The 27,763-nt window shown below is 40.7% G+C and overlaps 2 protein-coding genes across 6 annotated transcripts in view; one reads left to right on the forward strand and one right to left on the reverse strand.

The window, feature by feature from the left end:
• Positions 1–27,763, reverse strand: part of LOC133664596 (gastrula zinc finger protein XlCGF26.1-like) — a 254,184-nt gene that overhangs the window by 110,529 nt on the left and 115,892 nt on the right. The gene's annotated exons all lie outside the window — the stretch shown is intronic.
• LOC133664604 (oocyte zinc finger protein XlCOF6-like) lies at positions 51–27,724 on the forward strand. The gene is made up of 3 exons (XM_062069370.1): positions 51–349; positions 9,651–10,016; positions 24,845–27,724. Exons 1-3 carry the CDS (start codon positions 229–231, stop codon positions 26,434–26,436), a joined length of 2,079 nt encoding a protein of 692 aa, XP_061925354.1. The 5' UTR covers positions 51–228; the 3' UTR covers positions 26,437–27,724.

Consider the following 27,763-nt stretch of genomic DNA (forward strand, 5'->3'; position numbering starts at 1 on the left):
ATGTTCCAGAGAAAGAGCTTTTTACGTCATCATTTCCGGCCCCTCCCCTAAATGAAAGAAGAAACGCCCCCTCCATGACTCCACACATTTGGTCCCATTACTATTTGCAGCTAGCTTAGCTTGCTAGTTAGCTTAGCTTGTTAGCTGCTAACAAAGAGACGCGCAAGTTACCTTTACATCGCTAAGTAGGGAACTAATGTGAGTGTAAAGTGTTGTGATTGTTTGAACATGTGCGAAATAACGATAGCAAACTATGAGGAGGAACTTTGTCCAACAAAAGAGAAGAAGGAGCGCCAACAACTACTGGACGCTGTTTTCAAGAAACATCACGTTTTGTTACACAGAACAGGTTTGTTTACTTCTTAATCTCACATCTTTACTAACTTTATATTTCATTATTAACACTTTTCTTCAATATATTGTGTATAAGAAGTTGGGTTGTCTTGTGAGGATGATGCATTCCGTCTGGTACTTGCAACGTGGTCTTGCAACCACGTGGTTGTCGTGTTCTGTCGACTTGAACTACCCGTAAATATGAGTTACATATCCCAGTCCATTTTTAGAATAAATTGTTAAACTTCAATTCTAGTCTCATCACTTTATACCAGGGGTGGGCAATTAATTTTCACCGGGGGCCGCATAAGCAACCCGAGCACTGCTGGAGGGCCACACGACAATATTTCAATAACATTTTGCTCAATATTATTTTTGATATACCTTAAGATAAATAATAATGATGATAATAATAATAATTAATAATAATAATTTAATTTAACCTAACTTAACTTTTTACAAAAGCAGATTGCTTTTGATGGTCACTTTATCCTGCATTATCCAACATTTTTCCCCATCAGATTTGGACAACCATCTGTTGTTAAAAATAGTTTTTAATCATATTTATTTTATATTGTTTTTTATATTGGCTTTATATGTAATTGTTTTTTCTTTTTATTCAGTCATTGGTGGAGCTAAGGATAATATTTGAATATTGTTTTTAATATTGTTGTGTAGCACTTTGGAAACATTTTGTTGTTTAAATGTGCTATATAAATAAAGTGGATTGGATTGTCCTACCTGCCAGCTTGTCCCATTTCAGTCCTAACATGTCCAAACACGCATTTACCTATGTGAACAAGTCATTACCTGTGGTTGTCTCTTTAATTGACTGCATGGCCGCCAGCTCCTTCGTGATTTGAAAGTCTGCAGTTATACCATGTAAGAAGAAGAGCAGCTGGGCGGTGTCACGTACATCACAGCTCTCATCCAAAGCCAGCGAAAAACAGTCCATGTGTCCGGGCATACAGCGCAACAAAGTCCAATAAGCACTCCTTAAAGGCCTACTGAAATGAATTTTTTTTATTTAAACGGGAATAGCAGATCCATTCTATGTGTCATACTTGATCATTTCGCGATATTGCCATATTTTTGCTGAAAGGATTTAGTAGAGAAAATCGACGATAAAGTTCGCAACTTTTGCTCGCTGATAAAAAAAGCCTTGCCTGTACCGGAAGTAGCGTGACGTCACAGGAGGCAATATTCCTAATAATTTTCCTTTGTTTACAATGGATCGAGAGAGATTCGGACCGAGAAAGCGACGATTACCCCATTAATTTGAGCGAGGATGAAAGATTCGTAGATGAGGAACGTTACAGTGAAGGATTAGAGAGGCAGTGATGGACGTATCTTTTTTCGCTCTGACCGTAACTTAGGTACAAGCTGGCTCATTGGATTCCACACTCTCTCCTTTTTCTATTGTGGATCACGGATTTGTATTTTAAACCACCTCGGATACTATATCCTCTTGAAAATGAGAGTCGCGCACGCGAAATGGACATTTAAAGTGACTTTTATCTCCACGACAATACATCGGTGACACACATAGCTACTGAGCTAACGTGATAGCATCGTTCTCAAATGAAGATAGAAACAAAATAAATAAATCCCTGACTGGAAGGATAGACAGAAGATCAACAATACTATTAAACCATGTACATGTAACTACACGGTTAAAAATTCTCAGCCTGGTAAGGCTTAACAATGCTGTTGCTAACGACGCTAGGGCTAATTTAGCAACTTAGCAACCGGTGTTGTGCCTGAAACCTCACAGAACTATGATAAAAACATTAGCGCTCCACCTACGCCAGCCAGCCCTCATCTTCCCATCAACAGCCGTGCTCACCTGCATTCCAGCGATTGACGGCGCGACGAAGGACTTCATCCGTGGGTTTGGCGGCAAGCATCGGCTAGGCGTAGTAAGTAGTCCTTGTTGTGTTGCTGTAAGTATTGTACTTAGCCGATAATACACCGATCGATCCCACCTACAACCTTCTTCTTTGCAGCCTCCATTGTTCATTAAACAAATTGCAAAAGATTCACCAACATAGATGTCCAGAATACTGTGGAATTTTGTCGAAGAAAACAAGAGGTTTCTGTATCGGGTTCGACGGGGTCCAACCACTTCCGTGGCGGGAATTTTAAAATTGCACTTTATAAGTTAACCCGGCCGTATTGGCATGTGTTTCAATGTTAAGATTTCATCATTGATATATAAACTATCAGACTGCGTGGTCGGTAGTAGTGGGTTTCAGTAGGCCTTTAATAAACTCTCCGTCAGAAAACGCCTTACTTTTTTTGGCGCTTTTGTGAGAAATGACGAAACTTGTCCTGACGGCTGCATCTCTGGGGGTGTGAAATATGGCAAAAGTTCCTTGTTGGGTTTGCAGTTTTACCATCAACGCATCAGCCTCCCTTGCGCGCAATTCATCAGACATATTCCGGTATTTTCCCTCGTGTTTCATCGTGTAGTGGCGATTAAAATGATATTCTTTAAACACAGCAAGCTGTGTACCACAAATTAAGCACACGGCTTTACCTTTAATTTATGTAAAGAAATACTTGCCAGTCCATGTCTTGTTGAAAACACGGCATTCGTCATCAACTTTTCTTTTTTTAGCGTCTCATCACTTGTCTCTATGCACCTTCACTCACAGGTTCCCCCCGGACATACGGACATAAATAACACATTTCAAAATAAAAGCAGCACAGTTGTATTGCGCGCACGACATAGATGTTTTTTTTAAACTTTATTTTGTAATTTGGGATTGCGCCGTTCAATTCACTCACAATCGCACACGCGCATACGTCCACACGGAAGTAATACAAATAACACTTTTCAAAACAAAAGCAGCACCGTTGTATTGCACACTCGACATAGATACTTTTTGAAATTTATTTTGTAATTTATGATTGGCCTCACGCGGGCCGGACAGGGATGCGCAAGGCCGGATGCGGCCCGCGGGCCGTAGAATGCCCAGGTCTGTATTAGCTGCACCGGGGTTATAAGCCGCACCTACGCTGCGCTAAAGGGAATGTCAAAAAAACAGTCAGATAGAGGTCAGTCAAACTTTAATAATATATTAAAAACCAGCGTTCTAACAACTCTGTTCACTCCCAAAATGTAATGTGCAAATGTGCAATCATGTAATGTGCAAGTGTGCAATCACAAAAATAGTAACACTCAAAATAGTGCAGAGCAATAGCAACATCAATAACTCAACGTTGCTCGAACGTTAATGTCACACAACACACAAAATAAACATTTAAAGCTCACTTTCTGAAGTTATTCTTCATCCATAAATCCCTCGAATTATTCTTCTTCGGTGTCTGAATTAAAAAGTTGGGCGAACACGGCATCCAAAATGGCCGGCTCCGTCTCGTCGAAGTCATCAGAGTCAGTGTCGCTGTTGTTGTCCAGCAGTTCCGTGAATCCTGCCTTCCGGAAAGCTCGGACCACAGTGGAGACCGATATATCCGCCCAGGCATTTACGATCCACTGGCAGATGTTGGCGTATGTCGTCCGGCGCTGTCTCCCTGTCTTAGTGAAGGTGTGTTCGCCTTCGGTCATCCATTGTTATGATAAATGATAAATGGGTTGTACTTGTATAGCGCTTTTCTACCTTCAAGGTACTCAAAGCGCTTTGACAGTATTTCCACATTTACCCATTCACACACACATTCACACACTGATGGCGGGAGCTGCCATGCAAGGCGCTAACCAGCAGCCATCAGAGGCAAAGGGTGAAGTGTCTTGCCCAAGGACACAACAGACGTGACTAGGAAGGTAGAAGGTGGGAATTGAACCCCAGTAACCAGCAACACTCCGATTGCTGGCACAGCGACTCTACCAACTTCGCCACGCCGTTCGCAGTCGAGCTTTGAATGCCCTGTTGACACCAATATCCAGCGGTTGGAGTTCTTTTGTCAATCCACCCGGAATGACGGCGAGTGTTGAATTAGTGTGCTTCACTTGTTTTTTTACACTATCAGTGATGTGGGCGCGCATGGAGTCGTAAATCAACAGGGACGGAGCTGCGTGAAAAAAGCCACCTCACATAAACTTCTTTCAACCACTCGCTCATCTTTTCTTCATCCATTCATCCCTTCGAGTTAGCTTTGATTATGACACCGGCTGGAAACTTCTCTTTTGGCAAGGTCTTCCTTTTGAAAATAACCATGGGTGGAAGTTTCTGTCCATTAGCATGGCAAGCTAGAACCACAGTGAAGGACGACTTCTTATTCCCTGTGGTGCGAATATTCACCGTACGTGCTCCTGTTTTATCCACGGTGCGGTTCACAGGAATATCAAAAGTGAGGGGAACCTCGTCCATGTTGATGATGTGCTCTGGCCGGATCTTTTTTTCAGCTATCTTGTTTTTACAATATGCGCGGAAAGTAGCCTGCTTTTCTTGAAAGTCGTATGGCAGTTGCTGTGAAATAGTAGTCTGTGTGCGGATGGAGAGATTGCGTCTTTTCATGAACCGGAAACACCAAGAAGCACCACCTTTAAAATCATCCAAGTGAAGTTCGCTTGCTAGCGCTGTTGCCTTCATGCGAATAGTGATGGTACTAACACTTCTGCTTGCTGCTCTCTGCTCAACAACCCACTGTTCGAGTTTGTCCTCCAACTGTAGCCATCTTGCTTTGTTCCCTCGGAAACTCTGTTTTGTCTTCTTTACTTGGCGCAGGTCATCTTGTTGCTTCCTCCACCTACGCACCATTGATTCATTTATGTTCAATTCTCTCGCTGCTGCTCTATTTCCGTGTTCTTCTGCGTGACTTACTGCCTTGAGTTTAAACTCTGCGTTGTACGCGTGTCTCTTTGTAGGAGCCATTTTGTGGTCGTCTTTACAGAAACAAACAAATGAAATGAATCGTATTATCCGCGCGCTTCTTCTTCTATGGGGGCGGGTGCTCACTTTGGAGGTTGCTTACCGTAGAAGAAGAAGCGCTTCCTCTTCTACGGGGAAAAAAGATGGCGGCTGTTTACCGTAGTTGCGAAACCTAAACTTTATGAAAATGAATATTAATATTAATCCATATACAAGCCGCACCGGGTTATAAGCCGCACTGTCAGCTTTTGAGAAAATTTGTGGCTTTTAGGTGCGGCTTATGGTGCGGAAAATACGGTAATTAAATTCTGAATGTCATTAAAACAGTTAGCGCCATCTTTTCACACTTCTTCCACACCCGTCCTTGCATGCTACACCGCTACAACAAAGATGGCGGGGAGAAGACGCTGTCGAAGGTGAGCCACGTAAATAAGACCGCTCACAAAACGGCGCATCCTGAAGCGATTTAGAAAAAATAAAAAGACCCCTTTTATGTGCCTTTTGTATGAAAATAGACCTGACCAGACCCGCTCATCAGCAGTGCGCCTTATAATCCGGAGTACCCTATGGTCCGGAATATACGGTACCTTGAAATAGAGTTATCTTCAACTTTCTCTTTTTAGTATTGCCCCCCAAAAAAAGAAGAGAAGGAAATACACACACACACATTGACAATTTCAAAATAAAAACAAAGCACTGAGGATTTGAGGAAAATGCCACATTTGAGTCGTCCACACAGGAGAATAACTAAAGATTGTTGAACAAAAAAATATGGAACTGAAAACCTTCTGCAAAAAATATCACAAAAACCAAGACTTGGAAAATGACATAGATCCAGATACAAATGTTTTCTCCCACATCAGTAATAATTGTTTTTATTATACAGATGAACAATATAATAGCAACATTAAGTGTGATAACAAATTGTCAATTATTCATTTTAATAGCAGAAGCCTCTACGCAAATTGCAACAACATGATTCACTTTTTCACTTCAAAATGATCGCTGTCACGGAAACAGGATTTATGATAAAAAATGAATAGATTTTGATCTGGAAGGATATGAACTAAACTACATCAACAGAAGCAACAACAATGGAGGAGGAGTAGCTGTGTATGTGATTAAGAACCTGAACTACAACGTGGTAAAAACATGTCATTTGCTATTAGTGCACCTTTAGCTATTTATATTAGAATGTATAACCATTGAAATATGTCAGGAAAAAAGCAAACACATACAGTATTTATCAGTTGTTTATATAGATCACCTAAGTCAACTATAGAAACATTTGAAAAATGGAGCAAGGCAAATCACATGGACAATGGTCAAAACATTATTATACTTTAATATTGACTTATTGAACCTTAACAAGCAAAAGTCCATTGATGACTTCATTGATACAATGTACAGCATCAGTTTATATCCTACAATCACAAAGCCAAGCAGAATCACAGGACACTGTGCCATGCTTATTGATCTTATCTTTACCAATGATTTTGATAACAACACTACAAGTGGTCTACTTATAATCCATGTTAGTGATCATCTGCCAGTTTTCGCAATGTTGCTGCTTCTTGATCTTAGCGCCGCTTTCGATACTGTTGATCATAATATTTTATTAGAGCGTATCAAAACGCGTATTGGGATGTCAGACTTAGCCTTGTCTTGGTTTAACTCTTATCTTACTGACAGGATGCAGTGTGTCTCCCATAACAATGTGACCTCGGACTATGTTAAGGTAACATGCGGAGTTCCCCAGGGTTCGGTTCTTGGCCCTGCACTCTTTAGTATTTACATGCTGCCGCTAGGTGACATTATACGCAAATACGGTGTTAGCTTTCACTGTTATGCTGATGACACCCAACTCTACATGCCCCTAAAGCTGACCAACACGCCGGATTGTAGTCAGCTGGAGGCGTGTCTTAATGAAATTAAACAATGGATGTCCGCTAACTTTTTGCAACTCAACGCTAAGAAAACGGAAATGCTGATTATCGGTCCTGCTCAACACCAACATCTATTTAATAATACCACCTTAACATTTGACAACCAAACAATTAAACAAGGCGACTCGGTAAAGAATCTGGGTATTATCTTCGACCCAACTCTCTCGTTTGAGTCACACATTAAGAGTGTTACTAAAACGGCCTTCTTTCATCTCCGTAATATCGCTAAAATTCGTTCCATTTTGTCCACAAGCGATGCTGAGATCATTATCCATGCGTTCGTTACATCTCGTCTCGATTACTGTAACGTTTTATTTTCAGGCCTCCCTATGTCTAGCATTAAAAGATTACAGATGGTACAAAATGCGGCTGCTAGACTTTTGACAAAAACAAGAAAGTTTGATCATATTACGCCTATACTGGCTCACTTGCACTGGCTTCCTGTGCACCTAAGATGCGACTTTAAGGTTTTACTACTTACGTATAAAATACTACACGGTCAAGCTCCTGCCTATCTTGACGATTGTATTGTACCATATGTCCCGGCAAGAAATCTGCGTTCAAAGAACTCCGGCTTATTAGTGATTCCCAGAGCCAAAAAAAGTCTGCGGGCTATAGAGCGTTTTCTATTCGGGCTCCAATACTATGGAATGCCCTCCCGGTAAAGGTTAGAGATGCTACCTCAGTAGAAGCATTTAAGTCTCATCTTAAAACTCATTTGTATACTCTAGCCTTTAAATAGACTCCCTTTTTAGACCAGTTGATCTGCCGTTTCTTTTCTTTTCTTTTCTACTCTGCTCCGGGGTGGACCGCTAGCCTGTCCATCAGATGGGGACATCTCTACGCTGCTGACCCGTCTCCGCTCGGGATGGTTCCCGCTGGCCCCACCATGGACTGGACTTTCGCTGATGTGTTGGACTTTCACAATATTATGTCAGACCCACTCGACACCGAGGATGTCGTTGTGGCTTGTACAGCCCTTTGAGACACTTGTGATTTAGGGCTATATAAATAAACATTGATTGATTGATTGATTGATTTTATTTAAGGACAAACTTGCTATAAGAAACATATGTTTAATATACCCTTAATGTAGATTTGTTGTTAAAATAAAGCCATTAATGCACTTTTTTGTGGTCCCTTTATTTAGAAAATTATCAAAAAGTATTGAAATGCATTTTGCCCCCGGTGCCAAAATATTGGTATCGGGACAACTATCGTAAGAACAAAATTCGTCGGTTGATTCTTTGACTACCTTAGTAGTCATTTTTTCACTGGAGAGATTAGTCTCTACGATGCTGCCAAGATAGGTAATCTAATTTTTGTTTGTTATTATATTGTCACCCACTTTGACTGTGAAGTTATCTACTTTTCTGAGGTTAGGAATTGACCCAAAGACCTGTGTACTTGCAAGTACCGGGGCGAGTCTTAATGTGCCAGTTTGTCATTGAAAGCCTTGCTAGTGTAGGTCTTGAGGATTGTAGCTTTCCTTGTTTTGTGGCCGTCAGCCTCGGTTCTGTTCTTTACAGATACAGAAAATCATGGAATGATCACTTAAGCCGCAGTAGTTCCACTTGTGGTGATCTTAGACTGGTCAGAAGTAACAACGAGGTCTATGAAGGTTTAAAAGGACTCACTCACCCTGGTAGTTTGCTTAATGAGCTAAGTGAGACAATGTTGGTGGCACAGCTTAGTGAAGGTTTTAAAAATGGGTGCATCCTATCGGGACATATCTGTGTTCCAGTCCCCAAGAAGATGTAAACCTGTATCAACATGTTTACACAAAACTCACACAGTCACTAAATACATTTTATACTGTAATCTAATCTAATTAAAGTTTTAATTTCACTTCCAGATTCTGACCTACATGCACCAATAAGTAAAAGTAAACATTTATTTTCAATAACCAAAGTAGTCAACACTTAATTTATTAAAAGAACATAGATGGTCTCCAATTCCTAAAGAGGAATTGTTGATGGAGATACTCCATAAAAACCCCACATAATAAAACATGTTTTTGGTAAAAGTTCCTTTTGGCCTAGCCAACAAAATGACCACAAAATAGTATTTTGCATGATGACAAAAAAACATACCATGAATGTTTTTTAATTGATTTTGGAATTTAGATTTTTTTTATTTCCATGATATTGAAGTTATGGTAATGACTGTCATTAGAAGATGGTTAAGTTTACAGATACATTTTAGGTGTCATAGACCATATACAAAATAAAATATTTACACACTTTACATCAGTGAGTGTAAAGTTAAGAATGCCTCAATCAAAGCTGCCTCGTACTTATAAAAACATTTCAAATTCCCCCCATATCAAATTTCCAAGTCTGTTTTTGTACTCACTGTACCACTTTTGAATTAATTTTAGGAAAAAAGGAGGTATTTTCCGTGTTTTTATTGGTTGTTTTGCTACACACTTTTAACACAACACACGGAAGAACACAAATAATGTCATTGTGTTAACAGTGTCAGTCCAAAACTATTTCTCTTCTCTTTTTATCTTATTTACTTATTTACCCAACAGACGTCCAGCAGCCCCCTCACATTAAAGAAGAAGGGGAGGATCCACAGCCACCCCACATTAAAGAGGAAGAGGAGGATCCACTGCCTCCTCACATTAAAGAAGAAGAAGGGGGGGATCCACAGCCACCCCACATTAAAGAGGAAGAGGATGATCCACAGCCACCCCACATTAAAGAGGAAGAGGATGATCCACCGTCACCCCACATTAAAAAGGAAGAGGAGGAAGTGTGGATCACTCAGGAGGGAGAGTGTCTTCTAGGGCAGGAGGAGGATGATCTCACCAAGTTTCCACTGACTGTTGCCTCTGTGAAGACTGAAGAGCATGAAGACAAACCACCTGAGTCCTCACAGCTTCATCACAGTCCAAGTAAGCACAACATCCACATATCATTTTATTCTCAGGGCATTCAATTCATCACAACTGGACTGTTCACTTTGTCTTAGAAGACGTTTGTCCTCTCATCCAAGTACCGTATTTTCCGCACCATAAGGCGCCCCGTGTTATTAGCCGCACCTTCAATGAACGGCATATTTCAAAACTTTGTTTACCCATTAGCCGCACCGGGGCTATTAGCCGCACCTACGCTGCGCTAAAGGGAATGTCAAAAAAACAGTCAGATGGAGGTCAGTCAAACTTTAATATATTAAAAACCAGCGTTCTAACAACTCTGTTCACTCCCAAAATGTAATGTGCAATCAAGTAACGTGCAAATGTGCAATCACAAAAATAGTAACACTCAAAATAGTACAGTGCAGAGCAATAGCAACATCAATAACTCAACGTTGCTCGAACGATAATGTCACACAACACACAAAATAAACATTTCAAGCTCACTTTCTGAAGTTATTCTTCATCCATAAATCCCTCGAATTCTTCTTCTTCGGTGTCTGAATTAAAAAGTTTGGCGAACACGGCATCCAAAATGGCTGGCTACGTCTCGTCGAAGTCATCAGAGTCAGTGTCGCTGTTGTTGTCCAGCAGTGATTCCTGCCTTCCGGAACGCTCGGACCACAGTTGAGACCGATATATCCGCCCAGGCATTTACAATCCACTGGCAGATGTTGGCGTATGTTGTCCGGCGCTGTCTCCCTGTTTTAGTGAAGGTGTGCTCGCCTTCGGTCATCCATCGTTCCCACGCCGTTCGCAGTCGAGCTTTAAATGCCCTGTTTACACCAATATCCAGTGGTTGGAGTTCTTTGGTTAATCCACCCGGAATGACGGCGAGTGTTGAATTAGTGTGTTTCACTTGTTTTTTTACACCATCAGTTATGTGGGCACGCATGGAGTCGTAAATCAACAAGGATGGAGCTGTGTGAAAAAAGCCACCCGGTCTCTTCACATACACTTCTTTCAACCACTCGCTCATCTTTTCCTCATCCATCCATCCCTTCGAGTTAGCCTTTATGATAATGCCGGCTGGAAAGTTCTCTTTTGGCAATGTCTTCCTTTTGAAAATGACCATGGGTGGAAGTTTCTGTCCATTAGCATGACAAGCTAGGACCACTGTGAAAGACGACTTCTCATGCCCTGTGGTGCGAATATTTACCGTACGTGCTCCTGTTTTATCCACGGTGCGGTTCACAGGAATATCAAAAGTGAGGGGAACCTCGTCCATGTTGATGATGTGCTCTGGCCGGATCTTTTTTTCAGCTATCTTGTTTTTACAATACGTGCGAAAAGTAGCCAGCTTTTCTTGAAAGTCTTTTGGTAGTTGCTGTGAAATAGTAGTCCGTGTGCGGATGGAGAGATTGCGTCTTTTCATGAACCGAAAACACCAAGAAGCACCACCTTTAAAATCATCCAAGTGAAGTTCGCTTGCTAGCGCTGTTGCCTTCATTCGAATAGTGATGGTACTAACACTTCTGCTTGCTGCTCTCTGCTCAACAACCCACTGTTCGAGTCTGTCCTCCAACTGTAGCCATCTTGCTTTGTTCCCTCGGAAACTCAGTTTTGTCTTCTGTACTTGGCGCAGGTCATCTTGTTGCTTCCTCCACCTACGCACCATCGATTCATTTATGTTCAGTTCTCTCGCTGCTGCTCTATTTCCGTGTTCTTCTGCGTGACTGATCGCCTTGAGTTTAAACTCTGCGTTGTACGCGTGTCTCTTTGTAGGAGCCATTTTGTGGTCGTCTTTACAGTAACACACAAAAGAAATGAATCATATTTTTCGCGCGCTTCCTTTTCTACGGGGGCGGATGCTCACCTTGGCTTACAGTAGAAGAAGAAGCGCTTCCGCCTCTATGGGGGCGGTTGCTTATCGTAGAAGAAGAAGCGCTTCCTCTTCTACGGGGAAAAAGATGGCGGCTGTTTACCGTAGTTGCGAGACCTAAACTTTATGAAAACGAATATTAATCCGTACAAAAGCCGCTCCGGATTATTAGCCGCACTGTCTGCTTTTGACAAAAATTGTGGTTTTTAGGTGCGGCTTATGGTGCGGAAAATACGGTAGGCTTCATCAGTTCATGCTCATAGACTTAAAGTCTTAAATCTAATTAAAAGACATGACGATGGATATATATATATATATATATATATTTATATATATATATATATATATATATATATATCTTTTTTTAAATCACATTCTAACTCATAAATGTAAATAAAAGTCCACTTGCAACGGAGCCAATGGGAGGTCCTCTATAACCATCCAAAAAGTGCCAACAATACTCCTTTTGCATTTCGTGGCATGAATACCAACCAAGTATTAGTGATATTGTTATTATAAGTGCTAACACAGACTAACTATTTATACCTTGTGTGTCTATGTTGACATCACCGGCTGGTGAGCTCCTTCCTCGCCTCTGTGCTGGTGAAAGATTATTCCAGATCATAAATCGTGCCTCTTACCTTAGTAGAAAGATGAGGACGTACTCTGACAAGTTGGTACCCTTTGACAGCCAATTTAGACCCAAAAAGACGCCTGGCTTCACCCCCCTTTTCCGTGCGACGATTATGAGTCATTCTTCATCCAAACGGGAATATAACTAGATTCTATCAGTCTGCGTCATAGTGACAGCAGACCTTGTACAGTAAGTGATGTTTTACTGTGTTTGTTGGCTCTCATGAGGTCTGCAGTGTGTAATATTCAGTGATGTTAAAAAAAAAAGCAAACGTGATGCGTTGTTGAAATGAATGCGCTAATAATCAAAGATATGTAAATATTACATCTTTTTAAAAATGTACCTGTTACTAAATGACATATATACCTACTGCATGTACATTAAACCTTAATGGAGGTGTTTGGATGCTTTTTAAGTTCTTTGTAGGCAGAATAGTGCGACTCTAATAGCCTCTGTTGTAAGCAGACTTTTGATCGCATTTATTTACTATTTAGAATGCATAAAAAAGAAAAATGTGTGTTCTTGATAGGCAGAATAAATAAAAGTGTGGTTCCCTTTTAATGGAAATATTTTTATTTAGCGCTTTTCTTTAGTGACTCAGAGCGCTTTACATAGTGAAACCCATTATCTAAGTTACATTTAAACCTGTGTGGGTGGCACTGGGAGCAGGTGGGTAAAGTACCTTGCCCAAGGACACGACGGCAGTGACTAAGATCGAACCTGGAACTGTCGAGTTGCTGGCACGGCCGCTCTTCCAACCGAGTCACGCCGGCCTTAAAATGTATTAAATTCTATCAACATCTCGTAAAAATCATAAATACATCCTAGAAATGTTTCAATAATTCCATGAACAATATTTTTATTTAGGAACTTTCTAACGTAACGTAACTGTTAAAATGTAATAATCACTTGCTTTGTTGTTTGATACTTTAGTTTTGGCTGATACTACAAATTTAGGTATCGATCCAGTACCAAGTAGTTACAGGGGCAGTATCGGTCATACCAATGCGGATATTTACATTTTTCAAGATAATTGAATGATAACATTTTTGTTCGCAATCATAATCAGACAAAATTACAGGATGGTGGTGTTAGAATATCAATTGAATATTTAAATATGGCTCTGAATTAAATCATTTGGTTTATGCCCTTAAAGTCTTCCTGTGTCCAAAAACGTATTTCCTGAGTTTGTACACAATAACAAAATCAATAGAATATACTGTATATAATACAAAATATCGATCAAACCACTGTATCAACCTTATACTGATATTATACTTGGTATTGTTACTGTCGATTTTTGCATCATCGGTCCACATTTGTTTAAATTTAAGAGCTTTAACATGGTTTCTGTGGGTCATTGAAAAGCATTAAAAGGCATAAAATGGACTTTTCCTAAATTAAGGCCTTAAATGGTATTAAAAAGCATTAACCCTTGTGTGGTGTTCGGGTCTGTGGGACCCTTTTTCGATTTTTATTAAAAGAAAAATGAAACAATTAATTAATTTTTCAAACTGAGACTCACTGGCTTTGGCTCATTTTCTGTGAAGAACATATATCAGAATACATATTTAATGAACACACACCATACACCCCCACTATACATTTCTATTACATAAAAGATGTTCGGGTCCACTAGACCCGGGGCTAATAGAAGTGTGGAAATTGATGTTCTGTGTACCACACACACGCAGCCACACACACACACACAGCAGGCCTAGACAGGGGGAGCACATAGTGTAGGTACACAGAACATCAGAGGGTCAAATGTGCGAGAAAATGAGAGCAGACAGTGTTGACAAACAATGTTGCAACCTTGTGTGGGAACCGCAGCTGCAGAAACAGAGAAGAAGAATCCCTGTGGGATGCAGAAACTGGCAGAGAAATGTCCATGCAACGTTCATATTGTTGTTACTCAGCCAGTATTTGTGGGTCTTAGACTTAGACTTTCATTTTTATTGTCATTCAAATTTGAACTTTACAGTACAGATAAGAACAACATTTCGTTGCATTAGCTCGTTGTAGTTCATGATAAAAAAGCAATAAGGTGCAGATATAAATAAATAGATTACTGTACAGATAAATATATTGCACTTTTGCATATGCATCCAGATGTATGTTATATTGTCTTTATATGCCAGCCAGTTAATCCGTTTTTGGGGGGAATTGAGGGGATTATTATGATGCGTTCAAGAGTCTTACGGCCTGAGGGAAGAAGCTGTTACAGAACCTGGAGGTTCTGCTACGGAGGCTGCGGAACCTCTTTCTAGAGTCCAGCAGTGAAAACAGTCCTTGGTGGGGGTGGGAGGAGTCTCTACAGATTTTCTGAGCCCTGGTCAGGCAGCGGCTTTTTGCCATCTCCTGGATAGGAGGAAGAGGAGTCCTCATGATCTTTTCCGCCGTCCTCACCAATCTCTGGAGAGACTTCCAGTCTGAGGCACTGCAGGCTCCAGTCCAGACAGAGATGCAGTTGGTCAGTAGGCTCTCTATAGTGCCTCTGTAGAATGTGCTGAGAATGGGGGGAGGGAGCTGTGCTCTTTTCATCCGTCGCTTTTACAAGAGCGTGTGTAGGCACCAGGTTATATTGTCAGTTATCTGCACCCCCAGGAACTTGGTGCTGCTTACCATCTCCACCGCTGTGCCGTCGATGAAGAGTGGAGTGTGGCTGGACTGGTGCTTCCTGAAGTCGACGATGATCTCCTTGGTCTTGTCGATGTTCAGGACCAGGTTATTGGTTCTGCACCAGTCAACCAGACGGTTCACCTCCTCCCTGTAGTCCATGTCGTTGTTGTCACGGATGAGGCCCACTACTGTAGTGTCGTCCGCATACTTCACAATGTGGTTAGTAGTGGACCTGGCGCAGCAGTCATGGGTCATCAATGTGAACAGCAGCGGACTCAGGACGCGGCCCTGGGGGGAGCCGGTGCTCAGGGAGATGGCACTGGAAGTGTTGTCACCCACTCTCACAGACTGGGGTCTGTCTGTGAGGAAGTCAAGCAGCCAGTTGCATAGGGGGTACTGAATCCAAGGGGAGCCAGTTTGCTCACCAAGCGCTGCGGGATGATGGTGTTGAATGCCGAGCTGAAGTCCAGAAACAACATCCGTACGTGTGTGTCCTTTCCTTCCAGATGTTCTAAGCTCAGGTAGAGTGCAGAGGAGATGGCGTCCTCTGTGGAGCGGTTAGGGCGATAAGCAAACTGGTATGGGTCGAATGTGGGAGGAATTCCGGAGCACTTCATTACATATGTTTTTTGGGATAAGGTAAACACCTGTTCAGTATTTTAACATAAAAGTGTTTGATTGTGAGGCATTAAAAGCCACAAAATGCAACGGCTCCATCAGACCCACAAACTCTGGCTGAGTAACAACAATATGAACACCACACAAGGGTTAAATACAATGTCCAGAGGCATTAATATATTCATGCAATTGTAGGCCGGGACCGGTGTGCCATATTTTCTAGGCCATAGGGCGCAGCGGATTATAAGGCGCACCATCGATTAGCAGGTCTATTCAGGTCTTGTTTCATACAAAAGGCGCACCAGATTAAAAGGCGCATTAAAGGAGTCATATATACATATATTTTTTTTCCTAAATGTAAAATACTTCCTTGTGGTCTACATAACATGTAATGGTGGTTCTTTGCTCAAAATGTTGCATAGATGATGTTTTATAGATCATCTTCAAGTCACTTTCTGACGGTCACTTCAGGATGCGCCGTTTTGTGGGCGGTCTTATTTACGTGGCTCACCTTCGACAGCGTCTTCTCCCCGTCATCTTTGTTGTAGCGGTGTAGCGTGCAAGGACGGGAGGGGAAGAAGTGTCAAAAGATGGAGCTAACTGTTTTAATGACATTCAGACTTTACTTTAATCAATAACTGAGCAGCATCTCCTCATCCGTGGCTCACTAGTGCAACAATGCCGAAAATGTGTCCTGTGAAAAACCGTTCGACCTGAACTCTAATAACTGAAGTTCCTTGAGTGAATAATGTAAACTCACTACACCGGTATGTTTTAGCGATTTCATTGCGAGTTTACTGACAGATATAAGTAAGAACTTTCCACTACTTTATATTAGAAATGGCAACAGCAGAGAATGAATGTCCCATAACAAGAAGATCGAGAAAAAGAAGAAGCTTAGATAGATTATGGTATCGGCACAGACTACAATGGCGGTAGTGCGCACATTTTCAGGACTTATGCAGATCCCAAATACACATCAGCAGGTACCAGAAGGTAAGAAAAGTTGGTTTTGCTAATATTGTGAAACGAAACGCCAGATAATGTCTGCTAATGGGTGCCATGTTGCGGTCCTTATACACACACCATAGTAATACTTGTATCTCTGACTACGGTAGCCGTAATGGGCCGACAATCCATCAAGCGGTGCGGCTTCAAAGTCATACTAAAACATTTGGACAGATTTTTGAGTGCCGTGTGTAATGTTCTTTATTTTCAATGGAACATTTAATGTTTTGGTGTTATTTACTGGCATCATATTGCAGTCTACACATATCTTTTATGTGTGACTACCATCTACTGTCACACTTATCATTAAAGGCCTACTGAAATGACATTTTTTTATTTAAACGGGAATAGCAGATCCATTCTATGTGTCATAATTAATCATTTTGCGATATTGCCATATTTTTGCTGAAAGGATTTAGTAGAGAAAATCGACGATAAAGTTCGCAACTTTTGCTCGCTGATAAAAAAAAGCCTTGCGTGTACCGGAAGTAGCGTGACGTCACAAGCGGTAGTGCTGCTCACAATTCCCCGTTGTTTACAATGGAGCGAGAGAGATTCTGACCGAGAAAGTGACGATTACCCCATTAATTTGAGCGAGGATGAAAGATTCGTAGATGAGGAATGTTACAGTGAAGGACTTGAGAGGCAGTGATGGACGTATCTTTTTTCGCTCTGACCGTAACTTAGGTACAAGCTGGCTCATTGGATTCCACACTCTCTCCTTTTTCTATTGTGTATCACAGATTTGTATTTTAAACCATCTCAGATACTATATCCTCTTGAAAATGAGAGTCGAGAACGCGAAATGGACATTCACAGTGACTGAACATGTAAATACACAATTAATAATTCAGCTTTGCGAAGCTAAAAAATAGAAGCTAACCTAGCTACGTAGCCAACATGATAGCAGCAGTCTCAAATGCAGATAGAAACTAAATAAAAAAAAAACCTGACTGGATGGATAGACAGAAGATCAATAATACTATTAAACCATGAACATGTAAATACATGATTAATAATATTCCGCTTGGCGAAGCTAAAAAAACAGAAGCTAACCTAGCTGCGTAGCCAACGCGATAGCGTCAGTCTCAAATGCAGATAGAAACTAAATTAAAAAAAACCCTGACTGGATGGATAGACAGAAGATCAATAATACTATTAAACCATGAACATGTAAATACACGATTAATAATATTCCGCTTGGCGAAGCTAAAAAAAAACAGAAGCTAACCTAGCTGCGTAGCCAACGCGATAGCATAGCAGTCTCAAATGCAGATAGAAACTAAATTAAAAAAAACCCTGACTGGATGGATAGACAGAAGATCAATAATACTATTAAACCATGAACATGTAAATACACCATTAATAATATTCCGCTTGGCGAAGCTAAAAAAAAAACAGAAGCTAACCTAGCTGCGTAGCCAACGCGATAGCATAGCAGTCTCAAATGCAGATAGAAACTAAATTAAAAAAAACCCTGACTGGATGGATAGACAGAAGATCAATAATACTATTAAACCATGAACATGTAAATACACGATTAATAATATTCCGCTTGGCGAAGCTAAAAAAACAGAAGCTAACCTAGCTGCGTAGCTAACTTAGATGCGGCGGTGGGCGTTGTACGCTTTTGACGACACCCCGGCCGCCATCAGAGTCGGCAAAAAACATATACTTCCCCAAAGTTACGTACGTCACATGCACATATCGACACGCACGTACGGGCAAGCGATCAAATGATTGGAAGCCAAAGCTAGACTCACCGTAGTGCGTCTGTTATCCTGCTCAAAACACAACACAACACAACCTCCTGGTGTTGGTGTTGCTGTAGTCCGCCGCTCCACCGATCGCACCTACAACTTTCTTATTTGCAGTCTCCATTGTCCATTAAACAAATTGCTCAATCGCTTTATTAACAAGCGGTAACTGGTTGTAGTTCAAAAAGTAACGCGCACACATACACGAGCTGCTGTTAGCCAAAAGTCACGCTCACACACACTCAAGTTCTCCGCCAACTCACTCGCGCATGCGCGTTCCCCAAACCCTTAAAGACACAGTACACTAATGCAAATATCACAGATATTACAGTATTGTACTTAGCCGCTAAGACACCGATCGATCCCACCTACAACGTTCTTCTTTGCAGCCTCCATTGTTCATTAAACAAATTGCAAAAGATTCACCAACACAGATGTCCAGAATACTGTGGAATTTTGTCGAAGAAAACAAGAGGCTTTTCTATCGGGTCCGATGGGGTCCAACCACTTCCGTTGCTTTTGTGACGTCACGCGCATAAATCATATCCAAAGGAGTTTTTCAACCGGAAGTGTGGCGGGAATTTTAAAATTGCACTTTATAAGTTAACCCGGCCGTATTGGCATGTGTTGCAATGTTAAGATTTCATCATTGATATATAAACTATCAGACTGCGTGGTTGGTAGTAGTGGGTTTCAGTAGGCCTTTAAACCATGTACCAAATAAAATTGCTTCGAGTTCGGTAAGCACAACTAGAATTATTCCGTACATTAGGCGCACCGGGTTATAAGGCGCACTGTCGATTATTGAGAAAATGAAAGGATTTTAAATCGCCTTATAGTCCGAACAATACAAACCTAATAACTTAATTCTTGCTGTCATCAATACATGTCTGTGTGTTTCCTTCTTGGTGTCTGGATTTTAAACTGGACTCAGAGGTCTCACTCTGTGCATCGCTCTCAGCACCTGAGCATGTTAATTCCACAGTAGACTTACATGAACAAAGTGAACCTTTTGTCAGTCATTCACAATTTTTGTTTCGAGTACTTGCAATTCTCCTCCACACGTTTTCCTGTGTGGAGTAGTGTTGGCGACACTTGCTTTCATGTTGGAGATGGAACTAGTCATTTTAATACAATGCTGAAGTACAGTCCCCTATATAGCTGCCCGGGATATGCCTGTTATGATTCTTTAATTTTGGTCCTTTTAGAATCAGCATGTTTTCGTCCAATTGTGTCAAGAAGGTGAAATTAGGTCTAACAACCTTTTGACAAAATGACTTCATGTCTATTAGGACTTTTCCAAGTGTAGAATACCATCCGCCTTAAACAGAGATAAATGAAGAAACCACAAAGCAACAGGAAATACACTTTCAACTCACAGCACTCGCAATGAGTGAACTCGACCACAAGATGGCGTCATAGCGGAGACAACAATACGGAATACAGATTTACACTGTAGACCAGTGGTTCTCAACCTTTTTTCAGTGATGTACCCCCTGTGAATTTTTTTTTATTCAAGTACCCCCTAATCAGAGCAAAGCATTTTTGGTTGAAAAAAAGAGATAAAGAACATCAACGGCGAGCGTGTGGAGGGGGTCCACACCTTCAGGTACTTTGGAGTCCACATCTCTAACGACTTTTCCTGGACAGTCAACACCACATCAATCATCAAGAAGGCTCAGCAGCGGCTACACTTCCTGAGAGTCCTCGAGAAGTACAACCTGAAGCCTGACCTGCTGCTGACCTTCTACCGCTCGTCCATCGAGAGCCTGCTGACCTACTGTATTACAGTATGGTACGGCAGCTGCACTGCAGCAGACAGGGAGAGGCTGCAAAGAGTGGTCAAGACGGCTCAGAAGATCTCTCCCTCTCTGATGGACATCTACACCTCCCGCTGCCTCAACAGAGCCAGTGCCATCATCAAGGACAGCACCCACCCTGGCTCTGACCTGTTCCACCTGCTGCCCTCTGGGAAGCGCTACAGGTGCATTAAAACCAAGACGAACAGGCTAAAGAACAGCTTCTTCCCCAGGGCCATAACCACCCTGAACAGACTTCCCCATTGACCCTCATAACTGCCTTCTCTTCGGTGCAATAACCCATTCCACCAATCACCCTGTTTCATGTAGATATTCATGTACATATTCATTTCACCCACTGTATAGAGTGTACATTTGTTTTATCGCACTGTATGGAATGGCCTCAATCTCGTTACCCTGCGTAATGACAATAAAGCTGATTCTGATTCTGAAAATACAGCACTATGTCATCAGTTTCTGATTTATTAAATTGTATAACAGTGCAAAATTTGTTGTGGTCTTTCTTGAACTATTTGGAAAAAAAGATATAAAAATAATTAACAATTTGTTGAAAAATAAACAAGTGATTCAATTATAAATAATAAACATTACAAATTCAATAGGTTCCTTTGTAACCTGTACAAAGGACTCCCACAGGGAGTCCTTTGTACAGGGTACAGGCGGACCCTAATAAAGATTTCACACATAGAAGTAATCATCAACTTAAAGTGCCCTCTTTAGGGATTGTAATAGAGATCCATCTGGATCCATGAACTTAATTCTAAACATCTCTTCACAAAAAAAGAAATCTTTAACATCAATATTTATGGAACATGTCCACAAAAAATCTAGCTGTCAACACTGAATATTGCATTGTTGCATTTCTTTTCACAGTTCTTTTTGACAGACATTTGAAAAAAATCTCACGTACCCCTTGGCATACCTTTAAGTACTCCCAGGGGTACGCGTACCCCCATTTGAGAACCACTGCTGTAGACAACCTAATCTTTTCTCCAAGTTTATACAGCAGGAACTGACATTAAAGGCCTACTGAAATGAATTTTTTTTATTTAAACGGGGATAGCAGATCCATTCTATGTGTCATACTTGATCATTTCGCGATATTGCCATATTTTTGCTGAAAGGATTTAGTATAGAACGACGATAAAGATCGCAACTTTTGGTATCTGATAAAAACAACCCAGTAGCGTGACGTCACAAGACAAAGGATTCCTCACAATTCCGCTTTGTTTACAATGGAGCGAGAGACATTCGGACCGAGAAAGCGACGATTACCCCATTAATTTGAGCGAAGATGAAAGATTTGTGGATGAAGAACTTTAGAGTGAAGGACTACAGTGTAGTGCGGGGTGTATCTTTTTTCGCGCTGACCGTAACTTAGGTACAAGCTGGCTCATTGGATTCCACACTCTCTCCTTTTTCTATTGTGGATCACGGATTTGTATTTTAAACCACCTCAGACACTATATCCTCTTGAAAATGAGAGTCGAGAACGCGAAATGGACATTCACAGTGACTGAACATGTAAATACACGGTTAATAATTTTCAGCTTTGCGAAGCTAAAAAAAATAGAAGCTAACTTAGCTACAGAGCTAACGTGATAGCAGGCTCAAATGCAGATAGAAACAAAATTTTAAAAAACCCTGACTGGAAGGATAGACAGAAGATCAACAATACTATTGAAGCATGAACATGTAAATACACGGTTAATAATTTTCAGCTTGGCGAAGCTAAAAAAAATAGAAGCTAACTTAGTTACGGAGCTAACGTGATAGCATCAGTCTCAAATGCAGATAGAAACTAAATTTAAAAAAACCCTCACTGGAAGGATAGACAGAAGATCAACAATACTATTAAACCATGAACATGTAAATACACGGTTAATAATTTTCAGCTTGGCGAAGCTAAAAAAAATAGAAGCTAACTTAGTTACGGAGCTAACGTGATAGCATCAGTCTCAAATGCAGATAGAAACTAAATTTAAAAAAACCCTGACTGGAAGGATAGACAGAAGATCAACAATACTATTAAACCATGAACATGTAAATACACGGTTAATAATTTTCAGCTTGGCGAAGCTAAAAAAATGGAAGCTAACTTAGATGCGGCAGCGGGCGTTGTACGCTTTTGACGACACCCCGGCCGCCATCAGAGTTGGCAAGAAACATATTTCCCCAAAGTTACGTACGTGACATGCACATATCGACACGCACGTACGGGCAAGCGATCAAATGTTTGGAAGCCAAAGCTGTACTCACCGTAGTGCGTCTGCTATCCTGCTCAAAACACAACACAACCTCCTGGTGTTGGTGTTGCTACAGCCAGCCACTAATACACCGATCGCACCTACAACTTTCTTATTTGCAGTCTCCATTGTCCATTAAACAAATTGCAAAAGATTCACCAACACAGATGTCCAGAATACTGTGGAATTTTGTCGAAGAAAACAGAGGTATTTGAATTGGGTCCAAACACTTCCCTTGACCTTGTGACGTCACGCGCATACGTCATCATACCGCAACGTTTTCAAGCGGATGTTTCCCGGGAAATTTAAAATTGCACTTTATAAGTTAACCCGCCCGTATTGGCATGTGTTGCAATGTTAAGATTTCATCATTAATATATAAACTATCAGACTGCGTGGTCGGTAGTAGTGGGTTTCAGTAAGCCTTTAAAGTCACAGAGGGCGCTGGAGCCTATCCCAGCTGCACTCAGGTGGAAGAGAATTTATCGCAATATAGATTTTAGGCCATATTGCCCGTCCCTCGTAGAAAGTGGTCTTCTGTTCCTGTGAATAATGTTGTAAAGAGCAGTGTGTTTGTTTTCAGGCCAATTCATATAATAACTTGTTATTTTAAGTACAAACCCCGTTTCCATATGAGTTGGTAAATTGTGTTAGATGTAAATATAAACGGAATACAATGATTTTAAATCATTTTCAACCCATATTCAATTGAATGCACTACAAAGACAAGATATTTGATGTTCAAACTCATAAACTTTATTTTTTTTTGCAAATAATAATTAACTTAGAATTTCATGGCTGCAACACGTGCCAAAGTAGTTGGGAAAGGGCATGTTCACCACTGTGTTACATCACCTTTTCTTTTAACAACACTCAATAAACGATTGGGAACTGAGGAAACTAATTGTTGAAGCTTTGAAAGTGGAATTCTTTCCCATTCTTGTTTTATGTAGAGCTTCAGTCGTTCAATAGTCCGGGGTCTCCGCTGTCGTATTTTACGCTTCATAATGTGCCACACATTTTCGATGGGAGACAGGTCTGGACTGCAGGCGGGCAAGGAAAGTACCCGCACTCTTTTTTTACGCTGTTGTAACACATGCTGAATGTGGCTTGGCATTGTCTTGCTGAAATAAGCAGGGGCGTCCATGAAAAAGACGGTGCTTAGATGGCAGCATATGTTGTTCCAAAACCTGTATGTACCTTTCAGCATTAATGGTGCCTTCACAGATGTGTAAGTTACCCATGCCTTGGGCACTAATGCACCCCCAAACCATCACAGATGCTGGCTTTTGAACTTTGCGTCGATAACAGTCTGGATGATTCGGTTCCCCTTTGGTCCGGATGACACGATGTCGAATATTTCCAAAAACAATTTGAAATGTGGACTCGTCAGACCAAAGAACACTTTTCCACTTTGCATGAGTCCATCTTAGATAATCTCGGGCCGAGAGAAGCCGGCGGCGTTTCTGGATGTTGTTGATAAATGGCTTTCGCTTTGCATAGTAGAGCTTTAACTTGCACTTACAGATGTAGCGACCAACTGTATTTAATGACAGTGGTTTTCTGAAGTGTTCCTGAGCCCATGTGGTGATATCCTTTAGAGATTGATGTCGGTTTTTGATACAGTGAGGGATCGAAGGTCACGGTCATTCAATGTTGGTTTCCGGCCATGCCGCTTACGTGAAGTGATTTCTCCAGATTCTCTGAACCTTTTGATGACCGTAGATGTTGAAATCCCTAAATTTCTTGCAATTGCACTTTGAGAAACATTGTTCTTAAACTTTTTGACTATTTGTTCACAAAGTTGTGGACAAAGGGGTGTACCTCGCCCCATCCTTTCTTGTGAAAGACTGAGTATTTCTTAGGAAGCTGTTTTTATACCCAATCATGGCACCCACCTGTTCCCAATTAGCCTGCACACCTGTGGGATGTTCCAAATAAGTGTTTGATGAGCATTCCTCAACTTTATCAGTATTTATTGCCACCTTTCCCAACTTCTTTGTCACGTGTTGCTGGCATCAAATTCTAAAGTTAATGATTATTGGCAAAAAAAAAAAGTGTTTATCAGTTTGAACATCAAATATGTTGTTTTTGTAGCATATTTAACTGAATATGGGTTGAAAATGATTTGCAAATCATTGTATTCCGTTTATATTTACATCTAACATAATTTCCCAACTCATGGAAAGGGGGTTTGTACATGTGAACTTACTGAATGCCTCATGTGACCGAGCAAATCTGGACATTTCTCAAGCATATTTGTCATTTTGTGTTCTGCAGACGTCTGTGAAGAACAACTTCTGCCTGAAAAACAGGAGTGTAGCTTCAGGATGGTGAAGGAGCAGCCATCAAAGAGGAAGATGAGGCGCCACAGACCCTCTGGCGTCTCCTTTTCCTCTTTGACACAGACCCTTCCCTGTAAAAAGGAAGAGGAAGACTCACTGACCCCCCACATTAAAAAGAAAGAGGAGGAACACAGCATCAGTCAGGAGGGAGATCATCTTGAAGGACTGGTGGAGTTCCCAGTGATTGGTGTCCCTGTGAAGAGTGAAGATGATGAGGTCAAAAGTGAAGAGAAGAGAGAGGCGAAGCCTCCAAGCAGCAGCTCAACACAACACATGACAACAGAAGCTGATGGAGACCACTGTGGAGGATCACAAGCAGACAAGCTCTTAGCTTCACTATCAGATAGTGAGGACACAACGTCACACTCTCCTGACACTGATGATGAAGACTCTAAAGATGATAAGACATGTCACACTGACAACACTCACTTGAAATGTTCTGACTGTGACAAAACCTTTAAATACCATTGTCGTCTGAAAACACACATGAAAACACACACTGGTGAAAAACATTTTTCTTGTTCAATCTGTGGCTTATCTTTTACAAGGAAGGAAAATATGAAAGAGCACACAAAAACACATAAAAGAGAAAACACTTTTTCGTGTTCTGTGTGTGATTCAAAGTATGTACGAAGTCAAAGTTTGAAAGAACACCTGAAAAGACACACTGGGGAAAACCTTCTTAAGTGTTCTATGTGTAATTCAAGTTTTGTCCAAAGTGAACATTTGAAAGTACACATGAGAACACACACAGGAGAAAAACCTTTTACCTGTTCACTCTGTAGTAAAGGTTTTGCACAAAGTCAAAATTTGAAAGTACACATGAGAACACACACTGGTGAAAAACCTTTTTCCTGTTCAACCTGTGGCTCATCTTTTGCAAGGAAGGAACATTTGAAAGTACACATGAGAACACACACTGGTGAAAAACCTTTTTCCTGTTCAGTCTGTGGTAAAGGTTTTACAAAAAAAAATGTGTTAAACGAACACATGCCAATACACACTGGAGAAAAACCTTTTACCTGTTCAATATGTGGTAAAAGTTTTACCAAAAAAAATGTGTTAAACGAACACATGTCAATACACACTGGAGAAAAACCTTTTACCTGTTCAATATGTGGTAAAAGTTTTACACACAGTCAGGGTTTGAAAAAACACACATTGTTACACACTGGTGAAAAACCTTTTATCTGTTCAATCTGTAGTAAAGGTTTTGTACAAAGTAACAATTTGAAAGTACACATGAGAACACACACTGGTGAAAAACCTTTTTCCTGTTCAGTCTGTGGTAAAGGTTTTACAGAAAGTCAAAATTTAAAAACACACACGAGAAGACACACTGGTGAAAAATCACATTCCTGTTCAATCTGCAACAGAAGCTTTTGTGAACGATCAACCCTTAGAACACACATGAGAACACACACAGGAGAGAAAGTGTTGAGTTGCAGTGTTTGTGGTGAAAGATTCTCTTATAAGTACCAGTGTAAGAAACACAAGTGTGCTGGTGAGAACAGCAGCAGCAAATGAAGCGTCAGGATTTGAAATAAACTGTCAAAACTTTGATTTTGACTTTTTAACAACATCAGCAAATATAGCATGTGTGAAATTGTTTGTGTAACAATCTTGTAATATGCTTCTACATTTATAGATTAGTTATTTTATATTAGTGTTTTTTTAACCCGAGTACGTGCAAAGCCATTTATCAACAACACCCAGAAACGCTGCTGGCTTTGAGGGCCCAAGGTCTTCTCAGATGGACTGATGCAAAGTGGAAACGTGTTCTGTGGTCTGATGAGTCCTCATTTCAAATTGTTTTTGGAAATTGTGGACGTTGTGTCCTCCAGACCAAAGAGGAAAAGAACCATCCGTATTGTTATAGGTGCAAGGTTCAAAAGCCAGCATCTGTGATGGTATGGGGGTGTATTAGTGCCCAAAGCATGGGTAACTTACACATCTGTGAAGGCACCATTAATGCTGAAAGGTACATACAGGTTTTGGAGCAACATCTGTTGCCATCCAAGCAATGTCATTTTCATGGACGCCCCTGCTTATTTCAGCAAGACAATGCCAAGCCACGTGTTACAACAGCGTGGCTTCGTAGTAAACGAGTGTGTGTACCAGACTGGCATGCCTGTAGTGCAGACCTGTCTCCCATTGAAAATGTGTGGCGCGTTATGAAACCTAAAATACCACAACGGAGAACCCGGATTTTTGAACAACTTGAGCTGTACATCAAGCAAGAATGGGAAATAATTCCACCTGAAAAGCTTCAAAACTTGGTCTCCTCAGTCCGCAAACGTTTACTGAGTGTTGTTAAAAGGAAAGGCCATGTAACACAGTGGCAAAAATGCCCCTGTGAAAACTTGTTTGCATTAAGTTGCTGCCATTAAATTCTAGTTTATGATTATTTTATTTTTTATTTTTTATTTTAAACAACATAAAAAAAGACACAAGTTAATGCTTACTTGCAAAAAAATGTATACGTTTCTCAGTTCGAACATTAAATATCTTGTCTTTGCAGTCTAATAAATTGAAATGGATTTGTAAATCGTTGTATTCTCTTTTTATTTACCATTTACACAACGTGCCAACTTCACTGCTTGTGGGTTTTGTAGATTCATAATACAATTTTAGATTTATTCATAATAGTGTTTTTTATATGTGTTTGAAATATTGAAGTGTTACATATTTGTATTTCTAATTGTTAATTATCCCATAGATTAGCACCTTTATATGATATACATATGTACTGGTTCACATCTGAAACATCTTCTGGACCACTTCAGGAAGCATATTATTTACTTTATACATCATTTGAACAGTTGTCTATTATACAATTTTAAAATGTGTGACT

This window comes from Entelurus aequoreus, linkage group LG14 (genome assembly GCF_033978785.1).
Source record: "Entelurus aequoreus isolate RoL-2023_Sb linkage group LG14, RoL_Eaeq_v1.1, whole genome shotgun sequence".
In the NCBI taxonomy this organism is placed as follows: Eukaryota; Metazoa; Chordata; class Actinopteri; order Syngnathiformes; family Syngnathidae; genus Entelurus; species Entelurus aequoreus.